This window comes from Oncorhynchus mykiss, chromosome 15, assembly GCF_057628025.1.
Source record: "Oncorhynchus mykiss isolate SJ-2025 chromosome 15, ASM5762802v1, whole genome shotgun sequence".
NCBI classification, from domain to species: Eukaryota; Metazoa; Chordata; class Actinopteri; order Salmoniformes; family Salmonidae; genus Oncorhynchus; species Oncorhynchus mykiss.
The window spans coordinates 65,642,280-65,665,124 of record NC_143036.1 but is presented as its reverse complement, the minus strand read 5'-3'; the positions used below and the strand labels follow the sequence as shown (position 1 = coordinate 65,665,124).

Sequence of the window (22,845 nt, the reverse complement as noted above, 5' to 3'; positions counted from 1 at the left end):
GAAAAGTGCAAATCAATCCCAGAACAGCAGCAAAGGACCTTGTGAAGATGCTGGAGGAAACCGGTACAAAAGTATCTATATCCACAGTAAAACGAGTCCTATATCGACATAACCTGAAAGGCCGCTCAGCAAGGAAGAAGCCACTGCTCCAAAACCGCCATAAAAAAAGCCAGACTACGGTTTGCAACTGCTCATGGGGACAAAGATCATACTTTTTGGAGAAATGTTCTCTGGTCTGATGAAACAAAAATAGAACTGTTTGGCCATCATCACAAAATAGATGGCATCATGAGGAGGGAAAATTATGTGGATATATTGAAGCAACATCTCAAGACATCCGTCAGGAAGTTGAAGCTTGGTCGCAAATGGGTCTTCCAAATGGACAATGACCCCAAGCATACTTCCAAAATGGTGGCAAAATGGCTTAAGGACAACAAAGTCAAGGTATTGGAGTGGCCATCGCAAAGCCCTGATCTCAATCCTATAGAACATTTGTGGGCAGAACTGAAAAAGCGAGCAAGGAGGCCTACAAACCTGACTCAGTTACACCTGCTCTGTCAGAAGGAATGCGTCAAAATTCACGCAATTTATTGTGGAAAGCTTCCCAAAATGTTTGACCCAAGTTAAACAATTTAAAAGCAATGCTATGTAAACTTCTGACCCACTGGGAATGTGATGAAAGAAATAAAAGCTGAAATAAATAATTCTCCACTATTATTCTGACATTTCACACTCTTAAAATAAAGTGGTGATCCTAACTGACCTAAAACAGGGAAGTTTTAGTAGGATTAAATGTCAGGAATTGTGAAAAACGGAGTTTAAATGTATTTGGCTAAGGTGTTTGTAAACTTCTGATTTCAACTCTATATGAGTGAATGTGTGAGGCAGTGTGTGTGTGTGTGTGTGTGTGTGTGTGTGTGTGTGAGGCAGTGTGTGTGTGTGTGAGGCAGTGTGTGTGAGGCAGTGTGTGTGCGTTTCACCCCCTATAGAGAAGGCTCCATCGTCGGTCCTGTGGATGAGCAGGCTGGAGATGTGCAGGGTGATGGGGGTGGGATCAGGGTCAGACGGGTTGTCACGGAGACCATCATCCTGCAGAGGGGGACAGAGGTTAATGTGTCTGTGGTTAATGTGTCTGTGTGTGTGTTCATCCCCACCTTCAGGTCGATGTGTGTGTCCCTGACGCTGATCTCCATTGGGAGGACCTGGGGGGCGGAGTCATCCTCCAGGAAGTGAGCCAGGTTCCTTAGCGACGACATGAGGAAGCTGGCCCGATAGCCGTGGAGACGCAGCTGGAGGAAACCGTTGGTCTCGGCCAGGGGGGAGTGGGCGGCGGCACAGGGCCCGCTCTCCAGCCGAGCCCTGACCTCCGGGAGATGGGTGGTCCCGTCTGTATTGGCCTCCAGACCACCACCTAGCGAGGGAAAGAGGAAGGAGTGGGGAGTGGGAGAGAAAATGAGAACATCAGTAATCAATTAATTTCCATTAAAAAGAGGAGGCATGGATTGGCTGCAATACAAACAGAATCACTGCAACCACAACTCAAAGAAAAGGCTCAGCGATGGCCGCTCGGCAGGCATACAACCAGACACTGCCTTACTGCTGACGCCAGTCTATGAATTTCATTTCTAAGGTGTGACTAATTTGTAAAGCAAGGGCCCTTCTGGGGGGTGGGGGTACTGATCCCATACAACTATTTAAAGGCCAGTGAAGTGTCACAGAAGCTGCACGCAGACACACATTAATACTACAACAACGCATCGGTCACTGCCTCAGTCAGGAAGGAAGGAGAGAGGAAATGGCAGATGTGAGAGAAGGTAAGAGGTAAAAACAGAAATAGTGAGAAAGTGATGGAGAGCGAGACATTTAGAGCGGGGTAGGAAAGAAGAGAGCGTGCGAGAGAGAGCGGGATAGTGAAGGATAGAGATCGGGATTATTCTTCTGTGAAAGAGGGAGGAGGCGGAGCCGAGCTGAGGGAGAGAGAGAGATGGGGATTACTCTTCTGTGAAAGAGGGAGGAGGCGGAGCCGAGGGGGAGAGAGAGAGAGAGAGAGAGAGAGAGATGGGGATTACTCTTCTGTGAAAGAGGGAGGAGGCAGAGCCGAGCTGAGAGAGATGGGGATTACTCTTCTGTGAAAGAGGGAGGAGGCAGAGCCGAGCTGAGGGAGAGAGATGGGGATTTCTCTTCTGTGAAAGAGGGAGGAGGCGGAGCCGAGAGAGAGAGAGAGAGATGGGGATTACTCTTCTGTGAAAGAGGGAGGAGGCAGAGCCGAGCTGAGGGAGAGAGAGAGAGAGAGATAGATGGGGATTACTCTTCTGTGAGCTGAGAGAGATGGGGATTACTCTTCTGTGAAAGAGGGAGGCGGCAGAGCTGAGCTGAGAGAGATGGGGATTACTCTTCTGTGAAAGAGGGAGGAGTCAGAGCTGAGCGAGCGAGCACTGCCTCAGTACTGGGGGGGTAAATATGGACCTCACCAACCCCTCTTAAATATTCACACACGTTGGAGGTGACATGCTGGAGACACATGCACACAACCTGGGGGGGCCAAAAACACATACCGACACTGGGTTTAATGTAGCTGGTAAAGGGAGCAAAACCCCCATTAGTGCTAATGCACTGTCTCACTGCAGAAGTTAGACACACACACCCCTTGAGACATACACTGCAGTCACACGTTTTTACTATCCTTGTGGGAACCAGAAGTCCTCACCAGGATAGTAAAACAAGGAAAATCGGGGACATTTTGCCGATCCCCACAAGGAAAGAGGCTATTTATAGGCTTAGGGGTTAGGGGTTTGTGGTTAAGGAAAATAGGATTTTGAATGGGAATCAATTGTTTGGTCCCCACAAGGATAGTAAAACAAACGTGTGTAGCATGCTTGGTGGAGCAAAAATGCTAATTACTATCTGTCATTTCATACCAATGATGAAATCAGAGACACACTAAAACACACTAACAAACAAACAGGTAGTAGCACTTGTGCGCAAGCTTGCGTTTGCCTACCCATGCTTATGTTCCACACACACATACCTTCGCTGCCTGGGGCAGGGGGTACAATAGTGCTGCCCTGAGCAGTGGGTACCATACCTGCAAGAGTTATGGAAGGGTAAACCAAGTCAATTGGGAGTGTTGTGTAGCCTTAATCCAGCTGTAGATAGTACTCTAAGAGAATGGGGAATAGTGAGACTGCAGTATGTGTGACTGCAATGTATGTCGTAGTGTACTAGCCCACAAGTATGTATGTATGTATGTATGTATGTATGTGTGTATGTATGCATGCATGTATTCATTTGTGTGTCTACGCATGCATCTGTGTGTCTTCACCGAGGCTGCGGTTGCTGAGGTATTGTCGGAGGCTGACGTTTCCCAGCTGTGTGGGTCTGACGCAGCCCACCTCCAGAGATACAGCTGTGCTCTCCCCTCGCACTTCCATCCCCCCACACACACACTGCACTTTCAGCACCAGCACCGACACCTGGGGGGGAGAGAGAGAGAGGGAGGGAGGCATTAAGTTGGATAGGAGAGTCAGCTAAAATGAATAAAATTGTAAGTTAATTTAATCAATTCAGAAAGTGGGGTAAAATTACAGTTCAGGAAATGAAAAATGCTCAAGTACACTCATGCATGTGTGTGTTCAGTGCATTCAGAAGTATTCAGACCCCTTGACTTTTTCCACATTAAGTTACAGCCTTGTTCTACAATGGATTAAATAAAAACAATCTACACACAATACCTCATAATGACAAAGAGAAAAACGTTTTTTTTAAATGTTTGCAAATGTATTAAACATAAAAACAGAAATACTTTATTTACATACAGTATTGAGACCTTTTGCTATGAGACTCGAAATTGAGTTCAGGTGCATCCTGTTTCCATTGATCATCCTTGATGTTTCTACAACTTGATTGGAGTAAATTCAATTGATTGAACATGATTTGGAAAGGCACACCTGTCTATATATGGTACCACAGTTGACAGTGCATGTCAGAGCAAAAACCAAGCCATGAGGTCGAAGGGATTGTCCGTAGAGCTCCGAGACAGGATTGTGTCGAGGCACAGATCTGGGGAAGGCTACCAAAACAGTTCTACAGCATTGAAGGTCCACAAGAACACAGTGGCCTCCATCATTCTTAAATAGAAGTTTGGAACAACAAATGGCCCACGGCCAAACTGAGCAATCGGGGGAAGAAGGGCCTTGGTCAGGGAGGTGGCAAAGAACCCAGAGTTCCTCTGTGGAGATGGAAGAACCATCCAGAAGGACAACCATCTCTGCAGCACTCCACCAATCAGGCCTTTTTGGTTGAGTGGCCAGACGGAAGCCACTCCTCAGTAAAATGCATATGACAGCCCATTGGGAGTTTGCCAAAAGGCTCCTAAAGACTCTCAGACCATGAGAACGTCACATCTGGAGGAAATCTGGCACCATCCCTATGGTGAAGCATGTTTGTGGCAGCATCATGCTGTGTGGATGTTTTTCAGCGGCATGGACTGGGAGACTAGTCAAGATCGAGGCAAAGATGAACAGAGCAAAGTACATGGAGATCCTTGATGAAAACCTGCTCCAGAGCGCTCAGGACCTCAGACTGGGGCGAAGGTTCACCTTCCAACAGGACAACGACCTTAAGCACACAGCCAAGACAACGCAGGAGTGGCTTCGGAACAAGTCTCAATGTCCTCGAATGGCCCAGCCAGAGCCCGGACTTGAACCAGATCGAACATCTCTGGAGTAGAGGTCGACAGATTATGAATTTTCAAAACCGATACCGATACAGATTATTGGACCAAAAAAAGCTGATACCGATTAATTGGCCGATTTTTATTTATTTATTTGTAATAATGACAATTACAACAATACTGAATTAACACTTATTTTAACTTAATATAATACATCAATGAAATCAATTTAGCCTCAAATAATGAAACATGTTCAATTTGGTTTAAATAATCAGTATTGGAAAAGAAAGAAAAAGTGCAATATGTGCCATGTAAGAAAGCTAACGTTTCAGTTCCTTGCTCAGAACATATGAAAGCTGGTGGTTCCTTTTTTTTCTTCTTCAATATTCCCAGGTAAGAAGTTTTAGGTTTTAGTTATTATAGGAATTATAGGACTATTTCGCTCTATACCATTTGTATTTCATATTCCTTTGACTATTGGATGTTCTTATAGGCACTTTAGTATTGCCAGTGTAACAGTATAGCTTCCATCCCTCTCCTCGCCGCTACCTGGCCTTGAACCAGGAACACATCGACAACAGCCACCCTCAAAGCAGCGTTACCCACATGCAGAGCAAGGGGAACAACTACAACAAGTCTCAGAGTGAGTGATGTTTGAAACGCTATTAGCGCGCACCCCGCTAACTAGCTAGCCATTTCACATCGGTTACACAAGCCTAATCTCGGGAGTTGATAGGCTTGAAGTCATAAACAGCTCAATGCTTGAAGCATTGCGAAGAGCTGCTGGCAAAACGCACAAAAGTGCTGTTTGAATGAATGCTTATGAGCCTGCTGGTGCCTACCATCGCTCAGTCAGACTGCTCTATCAAATCATAGACTTAGTTATAACATAATAACACACAGAAATACGAGCCTTAGGTCATTGGGGCGGCAGGGTAGCCTAGTGGTTAGAGCGTTGGACTAGTAACCGGAAGGTTGTGAGTTCAAACCCCCGAGCTGACAAGGTACAAATCTGTCGTTCTGCCCCTGAACAGGCAGTTAACCCACTGTTCCCAGGCCGTCATTGAAAATAAGAATTTGTTCTTAACTGACTTGCCTGGTTAAATAAAGGTAAAATAAAAAAATAAAAAAATTAATATGGTCAAATCCGGAAACTACAATTTCGAAAACAAAACGTTTATTCTTTCAGTGAAATACGGAACCGTTCCGTATTTTATCTAACGGGTGGCATCCATAAGTCTAAATATTGCTGTTACATTGCACAACCTTCAATGTTATGTCATAATTACGTACAATTCTGGCAAATTAGTTCGCAATGAGCCAGGCGTCCCAAACTGTTGCATATACCCTGACTCTGAGTGCAATAAACGCAAGAGAAGTGACACAATTTCACCTGGTTAATATTGCCTACTAACCTGGATTTCTTTTAGCTAAATATGCAGGTATAAAAATATATACTTCTGTGTATTGATTTTGAGAAAGGCATTGATGTTTATGGTTAGGTACACGTTGGAGCAACGACAGTCCTTTTTCGCGAATGCCACCACATTGATTATATGCAACGCAGGACACGCTAGATAAACTAGTAATATCGTCAACCATGTGTAGTTATAACTAGTGATTTTGATTGATTGATTGTTTTTTATAAGATAAGTTTAATTCTAGCTAGAAACTTACCTTGGCAGGCTCCTCGTGAGGCAGGTGGTTAGAGCGTTGGACTAGTTAACTAACTGTGAGGTTGCAAGATTGAATCCCTGAGCTGACAAGTTATAAATCTGTCATTCTGCCCCTGAACAAGGCAGTTAACCCACCGTTCCTAGGCCCTCATTGAATAAGAATGTGTTCTTAACTGACTTGCCTCGTTAAATAAAGGTGTAAAGGAAAAAAAAAAATAATAATAATCTGCAAAATCGGCATCCAAAAATACTGATTTCCGAATTTTTGTGAAAACTTGGTATCGGCCCTAATTAAATCGGCCATTCCGATTAATAGGTTGACCTCTACTCCGGAGACCTGAAAATAGCTGTGCAGTGACACTCCCTGTTCAACCTGACAGAACTTGAGAGGATCTGCAGAGAACGGCAGAAACTCCACAAAGACAGGTGTAACAAGCTTGAACCCAAGAAGACTCGAGGCTGTAATCACTGCCAAAAGGTGCTTCAACTGAGTAAAGGGTCTGAATACTTATGTAAATGTAATATCAGTTTATTTTTAATACATTTGCAAAAATGTCAAAAAAAAAAAAACTTTTGGCTTTGTCATTATGGGGTATTGTGTGTAGATTGATGAGGGGAAAAAAAACAATTGAATCCATTTTAGAATAAGGTGGTAACGTAACAAATTGTGGAAAAAGTCAAGGGGTCGGAATACTTTCCGATTGCACTGTGTGTACAGCAGTGTGTGTTCATGGATCCATGCCTGCATGTGAGCATACATTTCCTGTGCACATGTGTATTACCATGTCTTTGGTAGGTTCGTCGATGCTCTGGGAGGTGGCACTGACAGTATCTGGTGAGCCAGCACCGTCCTGCTCCCCTGTGCCCATGGCCGCTACTGCTGCTGCCTCCTTGGCAATTTCTGTGGCACTCTGCTCCCTCACCACATCCTTAAAGCCTGAGATGGACACGTCGTCTGTGGACATAGAATAAATTAAAATTGGTGGTCTGCAACCAAAACATTGATAAATACCAGACAACTAAAAACTCAGCAAAAACATTAACAGCCCTTTTTCAGGACCCTGTCTTTCAAAGATAACTCGTAAAAATCCAAATAACGTCACAGATCTTCATTGTAAAGGGTTTAAACACTGTTTCCCATGCTTGTTCAATGAACCATAAACAATTAAAGAACATGAACATAATTAATGAACATTCAATCACCCACGTGGGTATATGCTCCTAAAAACCAATGAGTAGATAGGAGAGGCTGGACTTGCAGCGAGTCAAGCTTCTAAAATAGAGCCAAGTTATATTACAGTGCCTGGTACGCAGACGCCCGTTGACACGGGCAAGCAGTGGATGAAACGACTTAACAACATGTATGTACATTTATTTTGCAACGCAGCTGGTTTGTTCAACATATTAGGGGCCAAGATTAATTTCTTCAGCATCCTGAGGTTGAAGAGGCTTTGTTGTGCCTTCTTCCCCACACTGTCGGTGTGAAGGAACCATTTCACATTCTCAGTGAGGAACTAGAAGCTGTTGACTATCCACTGGCCTGTCGATGTGGATGGGGGCGTTCTCTCGCTGCGGCCTACTGAAGTCAACGATCAGCTCCTTCGTTTTGTTGACGTTGAGGGAGAGCTTATTTTCCTGGCACCACTCCACCAGGGCTCTCAACTCCTCCTTGTAGGCTGCCTCATTGTTGTTAGTAAAATCAGGCCTACCACTGTTGTGTCGTCAGCAAACCTGATGAATGAGTTGGAGATGCGTGTGACCACGCAGTCATGGGTGAACAGGGAGTACAGGAGGCGGCTGACCACGCACCTGAGGGGCCCCCGTGTTGAGGGTCAGAGTGGTGGAGGTGATGTTGCCTTCCTTCACCACCTGGGGTCAGCCCGTCAGGAAGTCTAGGACCCAGGGCCCTGTGTGTGTGTGTGTGTGTGTGTGTGTGGTTCCTACCCCTCTCCAGCAGGCTGTATGTGTCTGTGTCTCCGTCCTCCATCAGGTAGCTGTCTATGGAGAGGTTGTCCAAGGACTGCAGAGACGGAGTCTTCTTCATGTTCTTATAGGACACTGAGAAACTGGACTGGGAACGCTCCCTCATCAGACGCCCACTGGAACACAAACAGAGTGAGTGTGAGAGAAGAGTGAGGGGAAAGAAAAACAGGAGTACTGTGGACCTCAAGGCTTGGATATGAATAGCCCTGCGCCCCGTTTCCCAAAAGCATTTTAAGGCGGAGTTCATCATCAGAACCATTGAGCTGGTCCTAACAATGAACTTAGCCTTAAGATGCTTTTGGGAAACCGGGCTCAGGTCTAGACCGTTGACCTAGCCAAGGCTATCTGCTACTAGTCACCAGATAAAGGCTACACACACTATTCACCGGGTACACACACCAACTTGCAGCGTGTAAATGTATAGAGACCCACATACACTCCCACAGATATACACCCAACCACAGACAATTCTACATGCACACGTACAGATAGAACACACACACACCACACCGTGAACAGATATTTAAAGGAATGCGGACGCACACACAGACAGACCCATAGCGTGTCTTACATGTTGGAAATAGAATAAAGGGAGGTGGACCGGGTGTTTGAGGAGCTGAGCCGGTCAGAAACCACTGACAGACTGCCTTTCCTTTGTAGAGAGAGAACACACACACACACCTCGAATGGGTCAGAGCAGAGGACACACTGAGCTACAGAGTAGAGTAGCAGAGTGAGAAAAACACACACACGCACACAAAAAGACAGATGCACACCTTGTATGGGAGCTCATTGGACAAGGCAGAAACACACACAAATGAACAAACACCTCTTATGGGTGACAACATTGATATTGTGACGTATAGGGCAGGTACAGTGAGGTCACTGTATTTACACAGACATGATGTAGAACTACAGACTGATGTGATGGGACTGACCAAGTAACAGTAAAGTAACATTAAATGATGCTTTACTAAGCTGGGCATGAATAAGTGAGTAACTGTAATGACATCTGGAGGAAGTATTGTTGTGACTGAGTATTGCAGTAATAGGAGTGACTGTTTATTTAAAGCTTGTCATAAGTCCTCTGAATGAGTGTTACGGTCTGCCTGCCGATTGGCCTGCATTTCCCACTGCTGATCTGGCGACCGGGACATGCACCAAGTCACAGTAAAGATGTTCTTATTGTTTGCTTTGGAGTGAATCATCACTGTGAATGTTTTACAGTCTGACCGTCTGAATAGCTGAACAATCTGTTATGGAAGTAACGGAATCAGTGTTCCTCTGGAGAAATGGGTAGCAGTAGAGGGGAAAGGTCAGGGGGTTTCCCTCCCCCACTGTTTTGGGGGTCCCCCCAGAGAATTTTGAAGTAGAAGGACTGAGAAGCTTACTTCTGGTAACTTTTTAAAAGGACATTCTATCAAAAATGTATGAAAATAAAATTGTTGACACCAACCAAAATATAATTTCTACCTCCAGAAATTAGCCAAATAACATATTGGTAAAATTATTTGTTTAAATTGTAACATAGTGAACCATGCTTATAGCCTATGCATGGTTCATATGATCAGGTATGCTATTAGCAATAAGCATTATTACCTTTATCCCAACTGATGCAGCATAGTGGCTATAAATAAATAGGCTGAAGCATGGTGTAGCCTATCTGCATTTACCCTGTTGGGCTAATCATTAGTAGAGTCCTGCATCGGGTCAGATACGCATGGGTGAGCCCCCCCCCCCCAAAAAAATCAGCAGGCCGGTGGAATAAAAAAAAAACTTTTCAACCCGGTCAGAAAAATTACATTGCGGGTCGGGAAATATTTTTAAATCAAGTTATTAATACACTTTCAAACCCCAGGCGCTTGTTGTGTTGTGAATTCCATTCTGTGGACGGCGAGACAGACATAAGGCTACCAGCCAAGCACGCATTGAGAGTGTGTGGAGCCGGGAACTGTCCCTTCTTCGTGAGGTGCTAAAATTGTCCACGTGCAGCGCTTATGTTCCCTCTCCCCACCAGATAATTTGTATTTATTTAGCTAGGCAAGTCAGTTAAGAACAAATTCTTATTTACAATGACGCCTACCCCGGTCAAACCCGGACGACGATGGGCCAATTGTGCGCCGCCCTATGGGACTCCTAATCACAGCCGGTTTGTGATACAACACATTACAAAGCGTATTTTTCCTGGGTAGCCTAGGTTACGTGAAAATGGCTAACGTAGGCCTAACCGGAGAAATAAAAACTAAGGTTATGATAAAGGAATAGGCTACATCGCCGTGGAAATGTGCTGCGGGAGTGAAATCTCCAGTTTAGAAGACCAACACGGTAGACGAATACACAGCTGGCACAGAGTGCAAGCAGGTAGGCCTATTTTCGATCATTCATTTAATTCTAAGTTATTTATTCCATTCATTCAGCGGTCCTTCATTAGACCATACGCAGGCCATATAAAGAGTAAACCGGTGCGACTGGTAAAAGTGTGAGCAGCCTATAAATGCAGCAGATTTTTGATTCTGAGAATTCCCTCCCTATGACACTCGTAACTTGAACGCACCTCGAGAGGAATATTTATCTGGCATAGAACACACAACAAGCCGATTATGTAAATAGAGGAACTATTATACTGTGGGGTTGTCTGATTTTGTCTGCAGAGGAAAAGTAAATGTGGACTGTTCCAGCATCTTCAAAGTGCACCTCGGTATACTTTTTTTAAATGTCCCATATTTTTTTGCAGTGGCAGCAATTATTTTGCCATGGCACCACAGCTAAATGACTGCAGTGGAAACACTTGGCTGGAAAATGACTGTTACAGTAAGGACAGTCTAAATAACCAGACTGTATTATGATAATGAAGGAAGGGAATTACCTGGACATAGACTCAGGCAATCTGGCCCCAGGGTTCTTCTCGTTCCAGTCTTTGGTGGAGAGTGGGTCTGAGAGAGTGGGGTCTGCCCTGGAGGACTCACCCTGCTGGGCTGTACAATCAACTCCGGTCCCCGGCTCCTCTCCCCCAGTCCGGGCCTCCAGGATAGCCTCTCCCAACTCCTCTGAACTCGATCTCCCTGTCCTTTCGTCAAAAGACGCCTTCAGGTTGGGGGCAGAGGCGGGGATGAGAGGGGCGGGGCCTTGCGTTATCCCACCCTCTACCCCACACATAAGCTGGTCCACTGTACAGCTTCCCTTCGTCCCAGCCCCCTCTACGTGGGTTCCTCTATCCCCCCCCTCCCCTCCATCACTCCCAGTCTCCAAGGTGCATCTACTCTCCGAGGGGGACAACTCCGACCCTAGGGGGGAACCAGGACCCTCGGGCTGGGGGACCGGCTTCAAGAGGAGAGCTATCTCCGCACTTTTGAGCAGGATCCCCACACAGGCACTGAAGGGATGGTGGTCTGGAGGGGGGTCCGATGTGGTCTTTGCCTTGTCTCGTTTGAAGCCCATCCCCTCCAGGTCCTGTTGCAGGGTGTGCTGCAAGGCTTTGATGCTGCGCTGCAGCCGCATCAGGAACATGTACTGCCTGTGGCTCACCTGGACACACATTATGCTCATAACTACACACACTTCAGTATTCTCAAATAAACACAGTGTAACACATGTTGGTTCACATTATACACACACGTCATACATTAATACAAAGTGTACAAAACATTAGGAACACTTCCCTAATATTGAGTTGCACCACCATCCTTTTGCCCTCAGAACAGCCTCAATTCATCGATGCATGGACCCTACAGGGTGTGGAAAGCGTTCCACAGGGATGCTCGCCCATGTTGACTCCAATGCTTCCCGCAGTTGTGTCAAGTTGGCTGGATGTCCTTTTGGTGGTGGACCATTCTTGATACACGGGAAACTGTTGTGTGAAAAACCCAGCAGCGTTGCAGTTCTTGACACACAAACCGGTGCACCTGGCAACTACTACTAAACCCGTTCAAAGGCACTTAAATATTTTGTCTTGCTCATTCACCCTCTGAATGGCGCACACACACACACGTGGCATTAATCAGGGATCATAGACTGACCAGGTGAAAGCTATGTTATGAAAAGAGAATGTTCCTAATGTTTTGTACACTTAGTGTATAAACCCACACACACACACACCAAAAGATATGAATCACCACTCACCTGTGCGCTCAAATGCTTCTGTACGTGCACTAACATGTGCATGTCTGCCTCCTTACTGGAAGACGAGGAAGGTGGGGGGATGTTGTCCAGGGACAGTGGCTTGTGAAGCCCGTTGCTAGGCGGCAGTGAGGCCTCTGTTGCCGTGGCGTCCGTAACAGTACTATAGTACTCCTTTAAAAGCCTCTTCCTCTGCAGACGTCCTACGGTATCCACAGGCTCGCTCTTGGCCAGGCCTGCAGCAAGGGGCGTTCTCTGCCCTCTCGAAGCCCCGCCCATTAGCCGCTCCTGGTGCTGGGCGTGTCTGCCCGGCTGGCACGCCCACAGAGTAAGGGGGAAGGCGTCAACGAAAGGCTGGGGCCGCCCCTTCCCGCCGCGCGTCCCCTCGTAGTCCACCCAGAACTGGGCAAAATGAACCGCCCACAAGTCTGTGGCAGCTGGCATTTTTAGGGCATCCACGCCCAACGAGGGCGACACCAACCCTTTATACACATTGTGCAACATAGTGTCCTGCTCATGCGCGTGGCGTTGGAAAACGGGGTGGATCACCGGGAAGGAGGTGGAGGAGCGAGGGAAGGAGGAAAAGGAGGTGGAGAAGAACTGTTGTTCTTGGAAGGAGAGGAGTAGGGCTTCCAGGTGGGAGCGGGAGCAGTTGGGGGGGTGGCGGGTGTTGGTGGCCACCATCTCCGAGCATTGGACAGAGACGGAGCGGGGGAGGTCCTGGGGATAGCAGGGGTCCCTGTCCGTGGGTACTACCAACTGTGGTGGGGGAGAGAGGAAGAGAAACACATTATTAGAAAATATACATAGAGGTCATCAATGTGTACAAGATGACTAATGAGAGTAATTTCCAATCTGTTGAAATGTAAAGACTATGCTCTTACAGAAATGGAGTGTGTTGACCTTTTCAAGGGCTTTTTTCACAGCTATGGTAGCGTTTGCATTTCTCAAATGACTGGATCAAAGTGTCCAAGTACTGAATGAGTGTGGGATTTGAACAGCGACATAACATCATGACAGAGCCTGTGGTTGTGTATCCTTTCTGCCCTCTACCTTGAGCATTAGTCCGTCCACCCTGATGTCGATGTGCTCGTCAGGCTTCTGTTCCTCGTCGTTGAGCTTGTAGAGCTCCATGAACTGTTCCAGGCTCTGCCTCAGGTCCAGCGTAAACAGGTTGCACCACACCAGGCTCCTGGGGTCCAGCACCAGCTGCAGCGCATTCAGCTGCACATACAGGTTGGGGCAGGGGACTGCAGGAGGTGGGGAAGATAAGATTATATAATAATCAATGCAAGGGACTGCAGGAGGTGGGGAAGATAAGATTATATAATAATCAATGCAAGGGACTGCAGGAGGTGGGGAAGATAAGATTATATAATAATCAATGCAAGGGACTGCAGGAGGTGGGGAAGATAAGATTATATAATAATCAATGCAAGGGACTGCAGGAGGCGGGAAAGAGAAGATTATATAATAATCAATGCAAGGGACTGCAGGAGGCGGGAAAGAGAAGATTATATAATAATCAATGCAAGGGACTGCAGGAGGTGGGGAAGAGAAGATTATACACTGCTCAAAAAAATAAAGGGAACACTAAAATAACACATCCTAGATCTGAATGAATGAAATATTCTTATTAAATACTTTTTTCTTTACATAGTTGAATGTGCTGACATTTAAAATCACACAAAAATTATCAATTGAAATCAAATTTATCAACCCATGGAGGTCTGGATTTGGAGTCACACTCAAAATTAAAGTGGAAAACCACACTACAGGCTGATCCAACTAAGATGTAATGTCCTTAAAACAAGTCAAAATGAGGCTCAGTAGTGTGTGTGGCCTCCACGTGCCTGTATGACCTCCCTACAACGCCTGTGCATGCTCCTGATGAGGTGGCGGATGGTCTCCTGAGGGATCTCCTCCCAGACCTGGACTAAAGCATCCGCCAACTCCTGGGCAGTCTGTGGTGCAACGTGACATTGGTGGATGGAGCGAGACATGATGTCCCAGATGTGCTCAATTGGATTCAGGTCTGGGGAACGGGCGGGCCAGTCCATAGGATCAATGCCTTCCTCTTGCAGGAACTGCTGACACACTCCAGCCACATGAGGTCTAGCATTAGGAGGAACCCAGGGCCAACCGCACCAGCATATGGTCTCACATGGGGTCTGAGGATCTCATCTCGGTACCTAATGGCAGTCAGGCTACCTCTGGCGAGCACATGGAGGGCTGTGCGGCACCCCAAAGAAATGCCACCCCACACCATGACTGACCCACCGCTAAACCGGTCATGCTGGAGGATGTTGCAGGCAGCAGAACGTTCTCCACGGCGTCTCCAGACTCTGTCACGTCTGTCACATGTGCTCAGTGTGAACCTGCTTTCATCTGTGAAGAGCACAGGGCGCCAGTGGCAAATTTGCCAATCTTGGTGTTCTCTGGCAAATGCCAAACGTCCTGCACGGTGTTGGGCTGTAAGCACAACCCCCACCTGTGGACGTCGGGCCCTCATACCACCCTCATGGAGTCTGTTTCTGACCGTTTGAGCAGACACATGCACATTTGTGGCCTGCTGGAGGTCATTTTGCAGGGCTCTGGCAGTGCTCCTCCTTGCACAAAGGCAGAGGTAGCGGTCCTGCTGCTGGGTTGTTGCCCTCCTACGGCCTCCTCCACGTCTCCTGATGTACTGGCCTGTCTCCTGGTAGCTCCTCCATGCTCTGGACACTACGCTGACAGACACAGCAAACCTTCTTGCCACAGCTCGCATTGATGTGCCATCCTGGATGAGCTGCACTACCTGAGCCACTTGTGTGGGTTGTAGACTCCGTCTCATGCTACCACTAGAGTGAAAGCACCGCCAGCATTCAAAAGTGACCAAAACATCAGCCAGGAAGCATAGGAACTGAGAAGTGGTATGTGGTCACCACCTGCAGAACCACTCCTTTATTGGGGGTGTCTTGCTAATTGCCTATAATTTCCACCTGTTGTCTATTCCATTTGCACAACAGCATGTGAAATTTATTGTCAATCAGTGTTGCTTCCTAAGTGGACAGTTTGATTTCACAGAAGTGTGATTGACTTGGAGTTACATTGTGTTGTTTAAGTGTTCCCTTTATTTTTTTGAGCAGTGTATAATAATCAATGCAAGGGACTGCAGGAGGTGGGGAAGAGAAGATGATATAATAATCAATGCAAGGGACTGCAGGAGGTGGGAAAGAGAAGATGATATAATAATCAATGCAAGGGACTGCAGGAGGTGGGAAAGAGAAGATGATATAATAATCAATGCAAGGGACTGCAGGAGGTGGGGAAGATAAGATTATATAATAATCAATGCAAGGGACTGCAGGAGGTGGGAAAGAGAAGATGATATAATAATCAATGCAAGGGACTGCAGGAGGTGGGAAAGAGAAGATGATATAATAATCAATGCAAGGGACTGTAGGAGGTGGGAAAGAGAAGATGATATAATAATCAATGCAAGGGACTGCAGGAGGTGGGGAAGAGAAGATGATATAATAATCAATGCAAGGGACTGCAGGAGGTGGGAAAGAGAAGATGATATAATAATCAATGCAAGGGACTGCAGGAGGCGGGAAAGAGAAGATGATATAATAATCAATGCAAGGGACTGCAGGAGGTGGGAAAGAGAAGATGATATAATAATCAATGCAAGGGACTGCAGGAGGTGGGGAAGAGAAGATGATATAATAATCAATGCAAGGGACTGCAGGAGGTGGGAAAGAGAAGATGATATAATAATCAATGCAAGGGACTGCAGGAGGTGGGAAAGAGAAGATGATATAATAATCAATGCAAGGGACTGCAGGAGGTGGGAAAGAGAATATGATATAATAATCAATGCAAGGGACTGCAGGAGGTGGGAAAGAGAATATGATATAATAATCAATGCAAGGGACTGCAGGAGGTGGGAAAGAGAATATGATATAATAATCAATGCAAGGGACTGCAGGAGGTGGGAAAGAGAAGATGATATAATAATCAATGCAAGGGACTGCAGGAGGTGGGAAAGAGAAGATGATATAATAATCAATGCAAGGGACTGCAGGAGGTGGGAAAGAGAATATGATATAATAATCAATGCAAGGGACTGCAGGAGGCGGGAAAGAGAAGATGATATAATAATCAATGCAAGGGACTACAGGAGGTGGGAAAGAGAAGATGATATAATAATCAATGCAAGGGACTGCAGGAGGTGGGAAAGAGAAGATGATATAATAATCAATGCAAGGGACTGCAGGAGGTGGGAAAGATAAGATTATATAATAATCAATGCAAGGGACTGTAGGAGGTGGGAAAGAGAAGATGATATAATAATCAATGCAAGGGACTGCAGGAGGTGGGAAAGATAAGATTATATAATAATCAATGCAAGGGACTGCAGGAGGTGGGGAAGAGAAGATGATATAATAATCAATGCAAGGGACTGCAGGAGGTGGGAAAGAGAAGATGATATAATAATCAATGCAAGGGACTGCAGGAGGCGGGAAAGAGAAGATGATATAATAATCAATGCAAGGGACTGCAGGAGGTGGGAAAGAGAAGATGATATAATAATCAATGCAAGGGACTGCAGGAGGTGGGGAAGAGAAGATGATATAATAATCAATGCAAGGGACTGCAGGAGGTGGGAAAGAGAAGATGATATAATAATCAATGCAAGGGACTGCAGGAGGTGGGAAAGAGAAGATGATATAATAATCAATGCAAGGGACTGCAGGAGGTGGGAAAGAGAATATGATATAATAATCAATGCAAGGGACTGCAGGAGGTGGGAAAGAGAATATGATATAATAATCAATGCAAGGGACTGCAGGAGGCGGGAAAGAGAAGATGATATAATAATCAATGCAAGGGACTACAGGAGGTGGGAAAGAGAAGATGATATAATAATCAATGCAAGGGACTGCAGGAGGTGGGAAAGAGAAGATGATATAATAATCAATGCAAGGGACTGCAGGAGGTGGGAAAGAGAATATGATATAATAATCAATGCAAGGGACTGCAGGAGGCGGGAAAGAGAAGATGATATAATAATCAATGCAAGGGACTACAGGAGGTGGGAAAGAGAAGATGATATAATAATCAATGCAAGGGACTGCAGGAGGTGGGAAAGAGAAGATGATATAATAATCAATGCAAGGGACTGCAGGAGGTGGGAAAGATAAGATTATATAATAATCAATGCAAGGGACTGTAGGAGGTGGGAAAGAGAAGATGATATAATAATCAATGCAAGGGACTGCAGGAGGTGGGAAAGATAAGATTATATAATAATCAATGCAAGGGACTGCAGGAAGTGGGGAAGATAAGATTATATAATAATCAATGCAAGGGACTGTAGGAGGTGGGAAAGAGAAGATGATATAATAATCAATGCAAGGGACTGCAGGAGGTGGGAAAGAGAAGATGATATAAGAATCAATGCAAGGGACCGCAGGAGGTGGGAAAGAGAAGATGATATAATAATCAATGCAAGGGACCGCAGGAGGTGGGAAAGAGAAGATGATATAATAATCAATGCAAGGGACTGCAGGAGGTGGGAAAGAGAAGATGATATAATAATCAATGCAAGGGACTGCAGGAGGTGGGGAAGATAAGATTATATAATAATCAATGCAAGGGACTGCAGGAGGTGGGAAAGAGAAGATTATATAATAATCAATGCAAGGGACTGCAGGAGGTGGGGAATAGGATAGAGGATGGAAACTAGAAATGAGTGGAGGGGGAAGAGAAGAGAGGTGACGCACTAATGCATTCACCTTTCCCTCAGCACTAACACACCCGATTCACATAAACATCAAGTCAAGACTTCAAACAGTTCAATCAGATGAGTTAGCGCTAGGCTGGAGTAAAACCGGAGTAAAACCCTAGGATGAGGGTCTAGGAATCAAAAACTAGGAACTGAATGAGAGTAGGAACCTATCTTACTGGGGTAGTCTTTTCCGTCAGGGAAGTAGTATTCGGTGAACTCGACGTGGATGGCAGGCATCTCAGGAGGGAGGTACAGGGACTTCTTATTACAGGAGATCATGGCCTTAGGGCTGGAGCGACGCTGGTCTGCTGTGGACACCTGATACACACACACGGGATGAGGTCAGTACGAGAAGTGGGTGGATCAGATAAGCACGTCAACTGTGTGCGTGTGCTGACCTGGTAGATGCTGAAGTCAGCTATCCTGAGGACAATGGAGCTGGACAGGAGCTGCGTCTTGGGGGTCTGGGGAGAACTGAGGATACTGGTAGAACTAGTACTGATCTTACCTAGAAAGGAGAGGTGAAGAGAGTGGGGAGAGAAAGGATGGTAGGGAGAATAAGGAGACAGAGTGGGGAGAGAAAGGATGGTAAGGAGAATAAGGAGACAGAGTGGGGAGAGAAAGGATGGTAGGGAGAATAAGGAGACCGAGTGGGGAGAGAAAGGATGGTAGGGAGAATAAGGAGACAGAGTGGGGAGAGAAAGGATGGTAGGGAGAATAAGGAGACAGAGTGGGGAGAGAAAGGATGGTAGGGAGAATAAGGAGACAGAGTGGGGAGAGAAAGGATGGTAGGGAGAATAAGGAGACAGAGTGGGGAGAGAAAGGATGGTAGGGAGAATAAGGAGACAGTGGGGAGAGAAAGGATGGTAGGGAGAATAAGGAGACAGAGTGGGGAGAGAAAGGATGGTAGGGAGAATAAGGAGACAGAGTGGGGAGAGAAAGGATGGTAGGGAGAATAAGGAGACAGTGGGGAGAGAAAGGATGGTAGGGAGAATAAGGAGACAGAGTGGGGAGAGAAAGGATGGTAGGGAGAATAAGGAGAGAGTGGGGAGAGAAAGGATGGTAGGGAGAATAAGGAGACAGAGTGGGGAGAGAAAGGATGGTAGGGAGAATAAGGAGACAGAGTGGGGAGAGAAAGGATGGTAGGGAGAATAAGGAGACAGAGTGGGGAGAGAAAGGATGGTAGGGAGAATAAGGAGACAGAGTGGGGAGAGAAAGGATGGTAGGGAGAATAAGGAGAGAGTGGGGAGAGAAAGGATGGTAGGGAGAATAAGGAGACAGAGTGGGGAGAGAAAGGATGGTAGGGAGAATAAGGAGACAGAGTGGGGAGAGAAAGGATGGTAGGGAGAATAAGGAGACAGAGTGGGGAGAGAAAGGATGGTAGGGAGAATAAGGAGACAGAGTGGGGAGAATAAGGAGACAGAGTGGGGAGAGAAAGGATGGTAGGGGGAATAAGGAGACAGAGTGGGGAGAGAAAGGATGGTAGGGAGAATAAGGAGACAGAGTGGGGAGAGAAAGGATGGTAGGGAGAATAAGGAGACAGAGTGGGGAGAGAAAGGATGGTAGGGAGAATAAGGAGACAGAGTGGGGAGAGAAAGGATGGTAGGGAGAATAAGGAGACAGAGTGGGGAGAGAAAGGATGGTAGGGAGAATAAGGAGACAGAGTGGGGAGAGAAAGGATGGTAGGGAGAATAAGGAGACAGAGTGGGGAGAGAAAGGATGGTAGGGAGAATAAGGAGACAGAGTGGGGAGAGAAAGGATGGTAGGGAGAATAAGGAGACAGAGTGGGGAGAGAAAGGATGGTAGGGAGAATAAGGAGACAGAGTGGGGAGAGAAAGGATGGTAGGGAGAATAAGGAGACAGAGTGGGGAGAGAAAGGATGGTAGGGAGAATAAGGAGACAGAGTGGGGAGAGAAAGGATGGTAGGGAGAATAAGGAGACAGAGTGGGGAGAGAAAGGATGGTAGGGAGAATAAGGAGACAGAGTGGGGAGAGAAAGGATGGTAGGGAGAATAAGGAGACAGAGTGGGGAGAGAAAGGATGGTAGGGAGAATAAGGAGAGAGTGGGGAGAGAAAGGATGGTAGGGAGAATAAGGAGACAGAGTGGGGAGAGAAAGGATGGTAGGGGGAATAAGGAGACAGAGTGGGGAGAGAAAGGATGGTAGGGGGAATAAGGAGACAGAGTGGGGAGAGAAACGGGGAAAAGAAAAAGAGACCCAGTCAGACCACCTGCCACACTCTGATGTCGTCTCAAAAGGTGTGTATCACCGCACACCGCGTGCGCACACCATCGGTTAGGGGGGTACCTGGCTCTAGGCATGAGAAGCAGCACTGTGCCCGCCCCCGTGCCCTCGCCCTCTCCCTCGCTCGTACCATGGCTCGTGCCCGCACCCACCCCGGGGGTAGGTCGTCTGGCCCCCTAACCACCACTATTCTTCCTCTTCCTGTCTCGTCCTGCTCTACGGGACCATACACACTGTCCCTAACACTGGAGACACTGGAGGGATACCTGGACACTGGAGGGACAGAACTCAGAGTGACTAGGCAGTGTGATACTAGGGAAACCAACACTTCACTTAATTCCAATCTAAAAATTACCCACTAGATGACATCAAGTGTATTCTAGTTCAGTTGAATGTCAACTGTCTAACCAACATCACTCTTCATGGGCTGCTGGGACAGATTCTTATAGTGGTTGAATAAAAAGTGAATCAGGACAGATGCGCCAACACACACCTTTATTGGATTACTATGTTTCAATCACATTGAGGGGAGGTGTGTCTGTGTGAGTGTTTACCGTACTCTGTGTGTGTGCGTGCCTGTGCTGTTCTTTTGTTTACCGTGCTGTGGTGAGGAGTGAGAGTTGGCCGGGCCCTCCCGGTCTCTCTTGGCGGTCTTCAACATCTCCACGTTAGACTTGAACTCCTCCAGCAGACTCCTGGCCCAGCCCTCCCTGGCCTTAGTGGCCTCACTGTACTGCATCCAGTGGAGACAACTCTCACCTGGAGACAGAGAGATGAATGGGGGAGAGGACAGAAAGCAAAAGACGAGGGAGAAACCGCTGTCTAAGTACCTACTCTTGTCACTAATAGAGATGCTATACAGACAGAGAAAGACACGTTTTGTGGTGTTGAGAGATCAGAAAGATCACTATTACACCCATCAGCTGTGTGGCAGTTGGAGGGAGGTTGTGTAGAGGTTGTGGTGGTGTTCACCTGCTCTGTGGGAGGGGTAGTAATGTTGGAGGGTGGTTGTGTAGAGGTTGTGGTGGTGTTCACCTGCTCTGTGGGAGGGGTAGTAATGTTGGAGGGTGGTTGTGTAGAGGATGTGGTGGTGTCTACCTGCTCTGTGGGAGGGGTAGTAATGTTGGGGGGTGCTTGTGTAGAGGATGTGGTGGTGTCTACCTGTTCTGTGGGAGGGGTAGTAATGTTGGAGGGTGGTTGTGTAAAGGTTGTGGTGGTGTCTACCTGCTCTGTGGGAGGGGTAGTAGTGTTGTGGCGAAATCCTGCACGGAGCCTTCACAGTGCGCTGCCACTTTAAGAGCGCATCAGTGGAGGTCGACCGATTAATCGGAATGGCCGATTTAATTAGGGCCGATTTCAAGTTCATAACAAGCAAGGGCAAGGAACTTAAACGTTAGCTTTCTTACATAGCACATATTGCACTTTTACTTTCTTCTCCAACACTTTGTTTTTGCATTATTTAAACCAAATTGAACATTTTTCATTATTTACTTGAGGCTAAATTGATTTTATTGATGTATTTTATTAAGTTAAAATAAGTGTTCATTCAGTATTGTTGTAATTGTCATTATTACAAATAAATAAATAAAAAATGGCCGATTAATCGGTATCGGCTTTTTTGGTCCTCCAATAATCGGTATCGGTGTTGAAAAATCCTAATCGGTCGACCTCTAATCAGCAGTAAGGAAAGAGGAAATGAAGACAGCTTTTTCAGCTCTTTGGGGAGGAGCTCTTGGTTGACGTGACAGTTTGATTGTGTGTGCTATGCTGCAGAAGTTTGGTTTATTTTCAGCGTGTGTAGTTTATAAAGTATTTAACTCAATCATCGGTGTGACAGTTCTAGGTCGTGGTTGTTATCGTTTGGGACCGCGCCGGTTATAGATGCATGGATTAGTAGCAACATTGTTGCGAAACTTTGACATACAAACCATCGGACAGTCAGACAGTACACCAGCATGCCTGAAGACCACAGCTAAGTTATGAATTGTTATTTGAACTGTATTGAGGTGGGGTGTACTAATGACATGTGGCTGAGAAGTAGTAATGTTGGAGGTTGTGGTGTGTTTACCTGCTCTGTGGGAGGGGTAGTAATGTTGGAGGTTGTGGTGTGTTTACCTGCTCTGTGGGAGGGGTAGTAATGTTGGAGGTTGTGGTGTGTTTACCTGCTCTGTGGGAGGGGTAGTAATGTTGGAGGTTGTGGTGTGTTTACCTGCTCTGTGGGAGGGGTAGTAATGTTGTAGGGTGGTTGTGTAGAGGTTGTGGTGGTGTCTACCTGCTCTGTGGGAGGGGTAGTAATGTTGTAGGGTGGTTGTGTAGAGGTTGTGGTGGTGTCTACCTGCTCTGTGGGAGGGGTAGTAATGTTGTAGGGTGGTTGTGTAGA

The 22,845-nt window shown here is 46.4% G+C and overlaps 1 protein-coding gene across 5 annotated transcripts in view; it reads right to left on the bottom strand.

The window, feature by feature from the left end:
* Positions 1–22,845, bottom strand: part of LOC110490566 (bridge-like lipid transfer protein family member 3B) — a 54,770-nt gene that overhangs the window by 4,596 nt on the left and 27,329 nt on the right. The window contains exons 1-14 of one of the 5 annotated variants that reach the window (XM_090200858.1): positions 21,438–22,819; positions 21,063–21,224; positions 18,622–18,731; positions 18,400–18,541; positions 13,501–13,697; positions 12,451–13,206; positions 11,198–11,856; positions 8,903–8,983; positions 8,293–8,447; positions 7,131–7,303; positions 3,323–3,473; positions 3,029–3,085; positions 1,155–1,411; positions 981–1,089 (exon numbers count right to left, since the gene is read on the bottom strand). In XM_090200858.1, the coding sequence (XP_090056984.1) occupies positions 981–1,089; positions 1,155–1,411; positions 3,029–3,085; positions 3,323–3,473; positions 7,131–7,303; positions 8,293–8,447; positions 8,903–8,983; positions 11,198–11,856; positions 12,451–13,206; positions 13,501–13,697; positions 18,400–18,541; positions 18,622–18,731; positions 21,063–21,224; positions 21,438–21,831 (3,403 nt within the window). In that variant the 5' untranslated portion in view covers positions 21,832–22,819. Of the gene's footprint in view, positions 1–980; positions 1,090–1,154; positions 1,412–3,028; positions 3,086–3,322; positions 3,474–7,130; positions 7,304–8,292; positions 8,448–8,902; positions 8,984–11,197; positions 11,857–12,450; positions 13,207–13,500; positions 13,698–18,399; positions 18,542–18,621; positions 18,732–21,062; positions 21,225–21,437; positions 22,820–22,845 lie in introns of those variants that run through there. The other 4 variants (XM_090200853.1, XM_090200854.1, XM_090200855.1 and 1 more) reach the window with 4 other exon arrangements.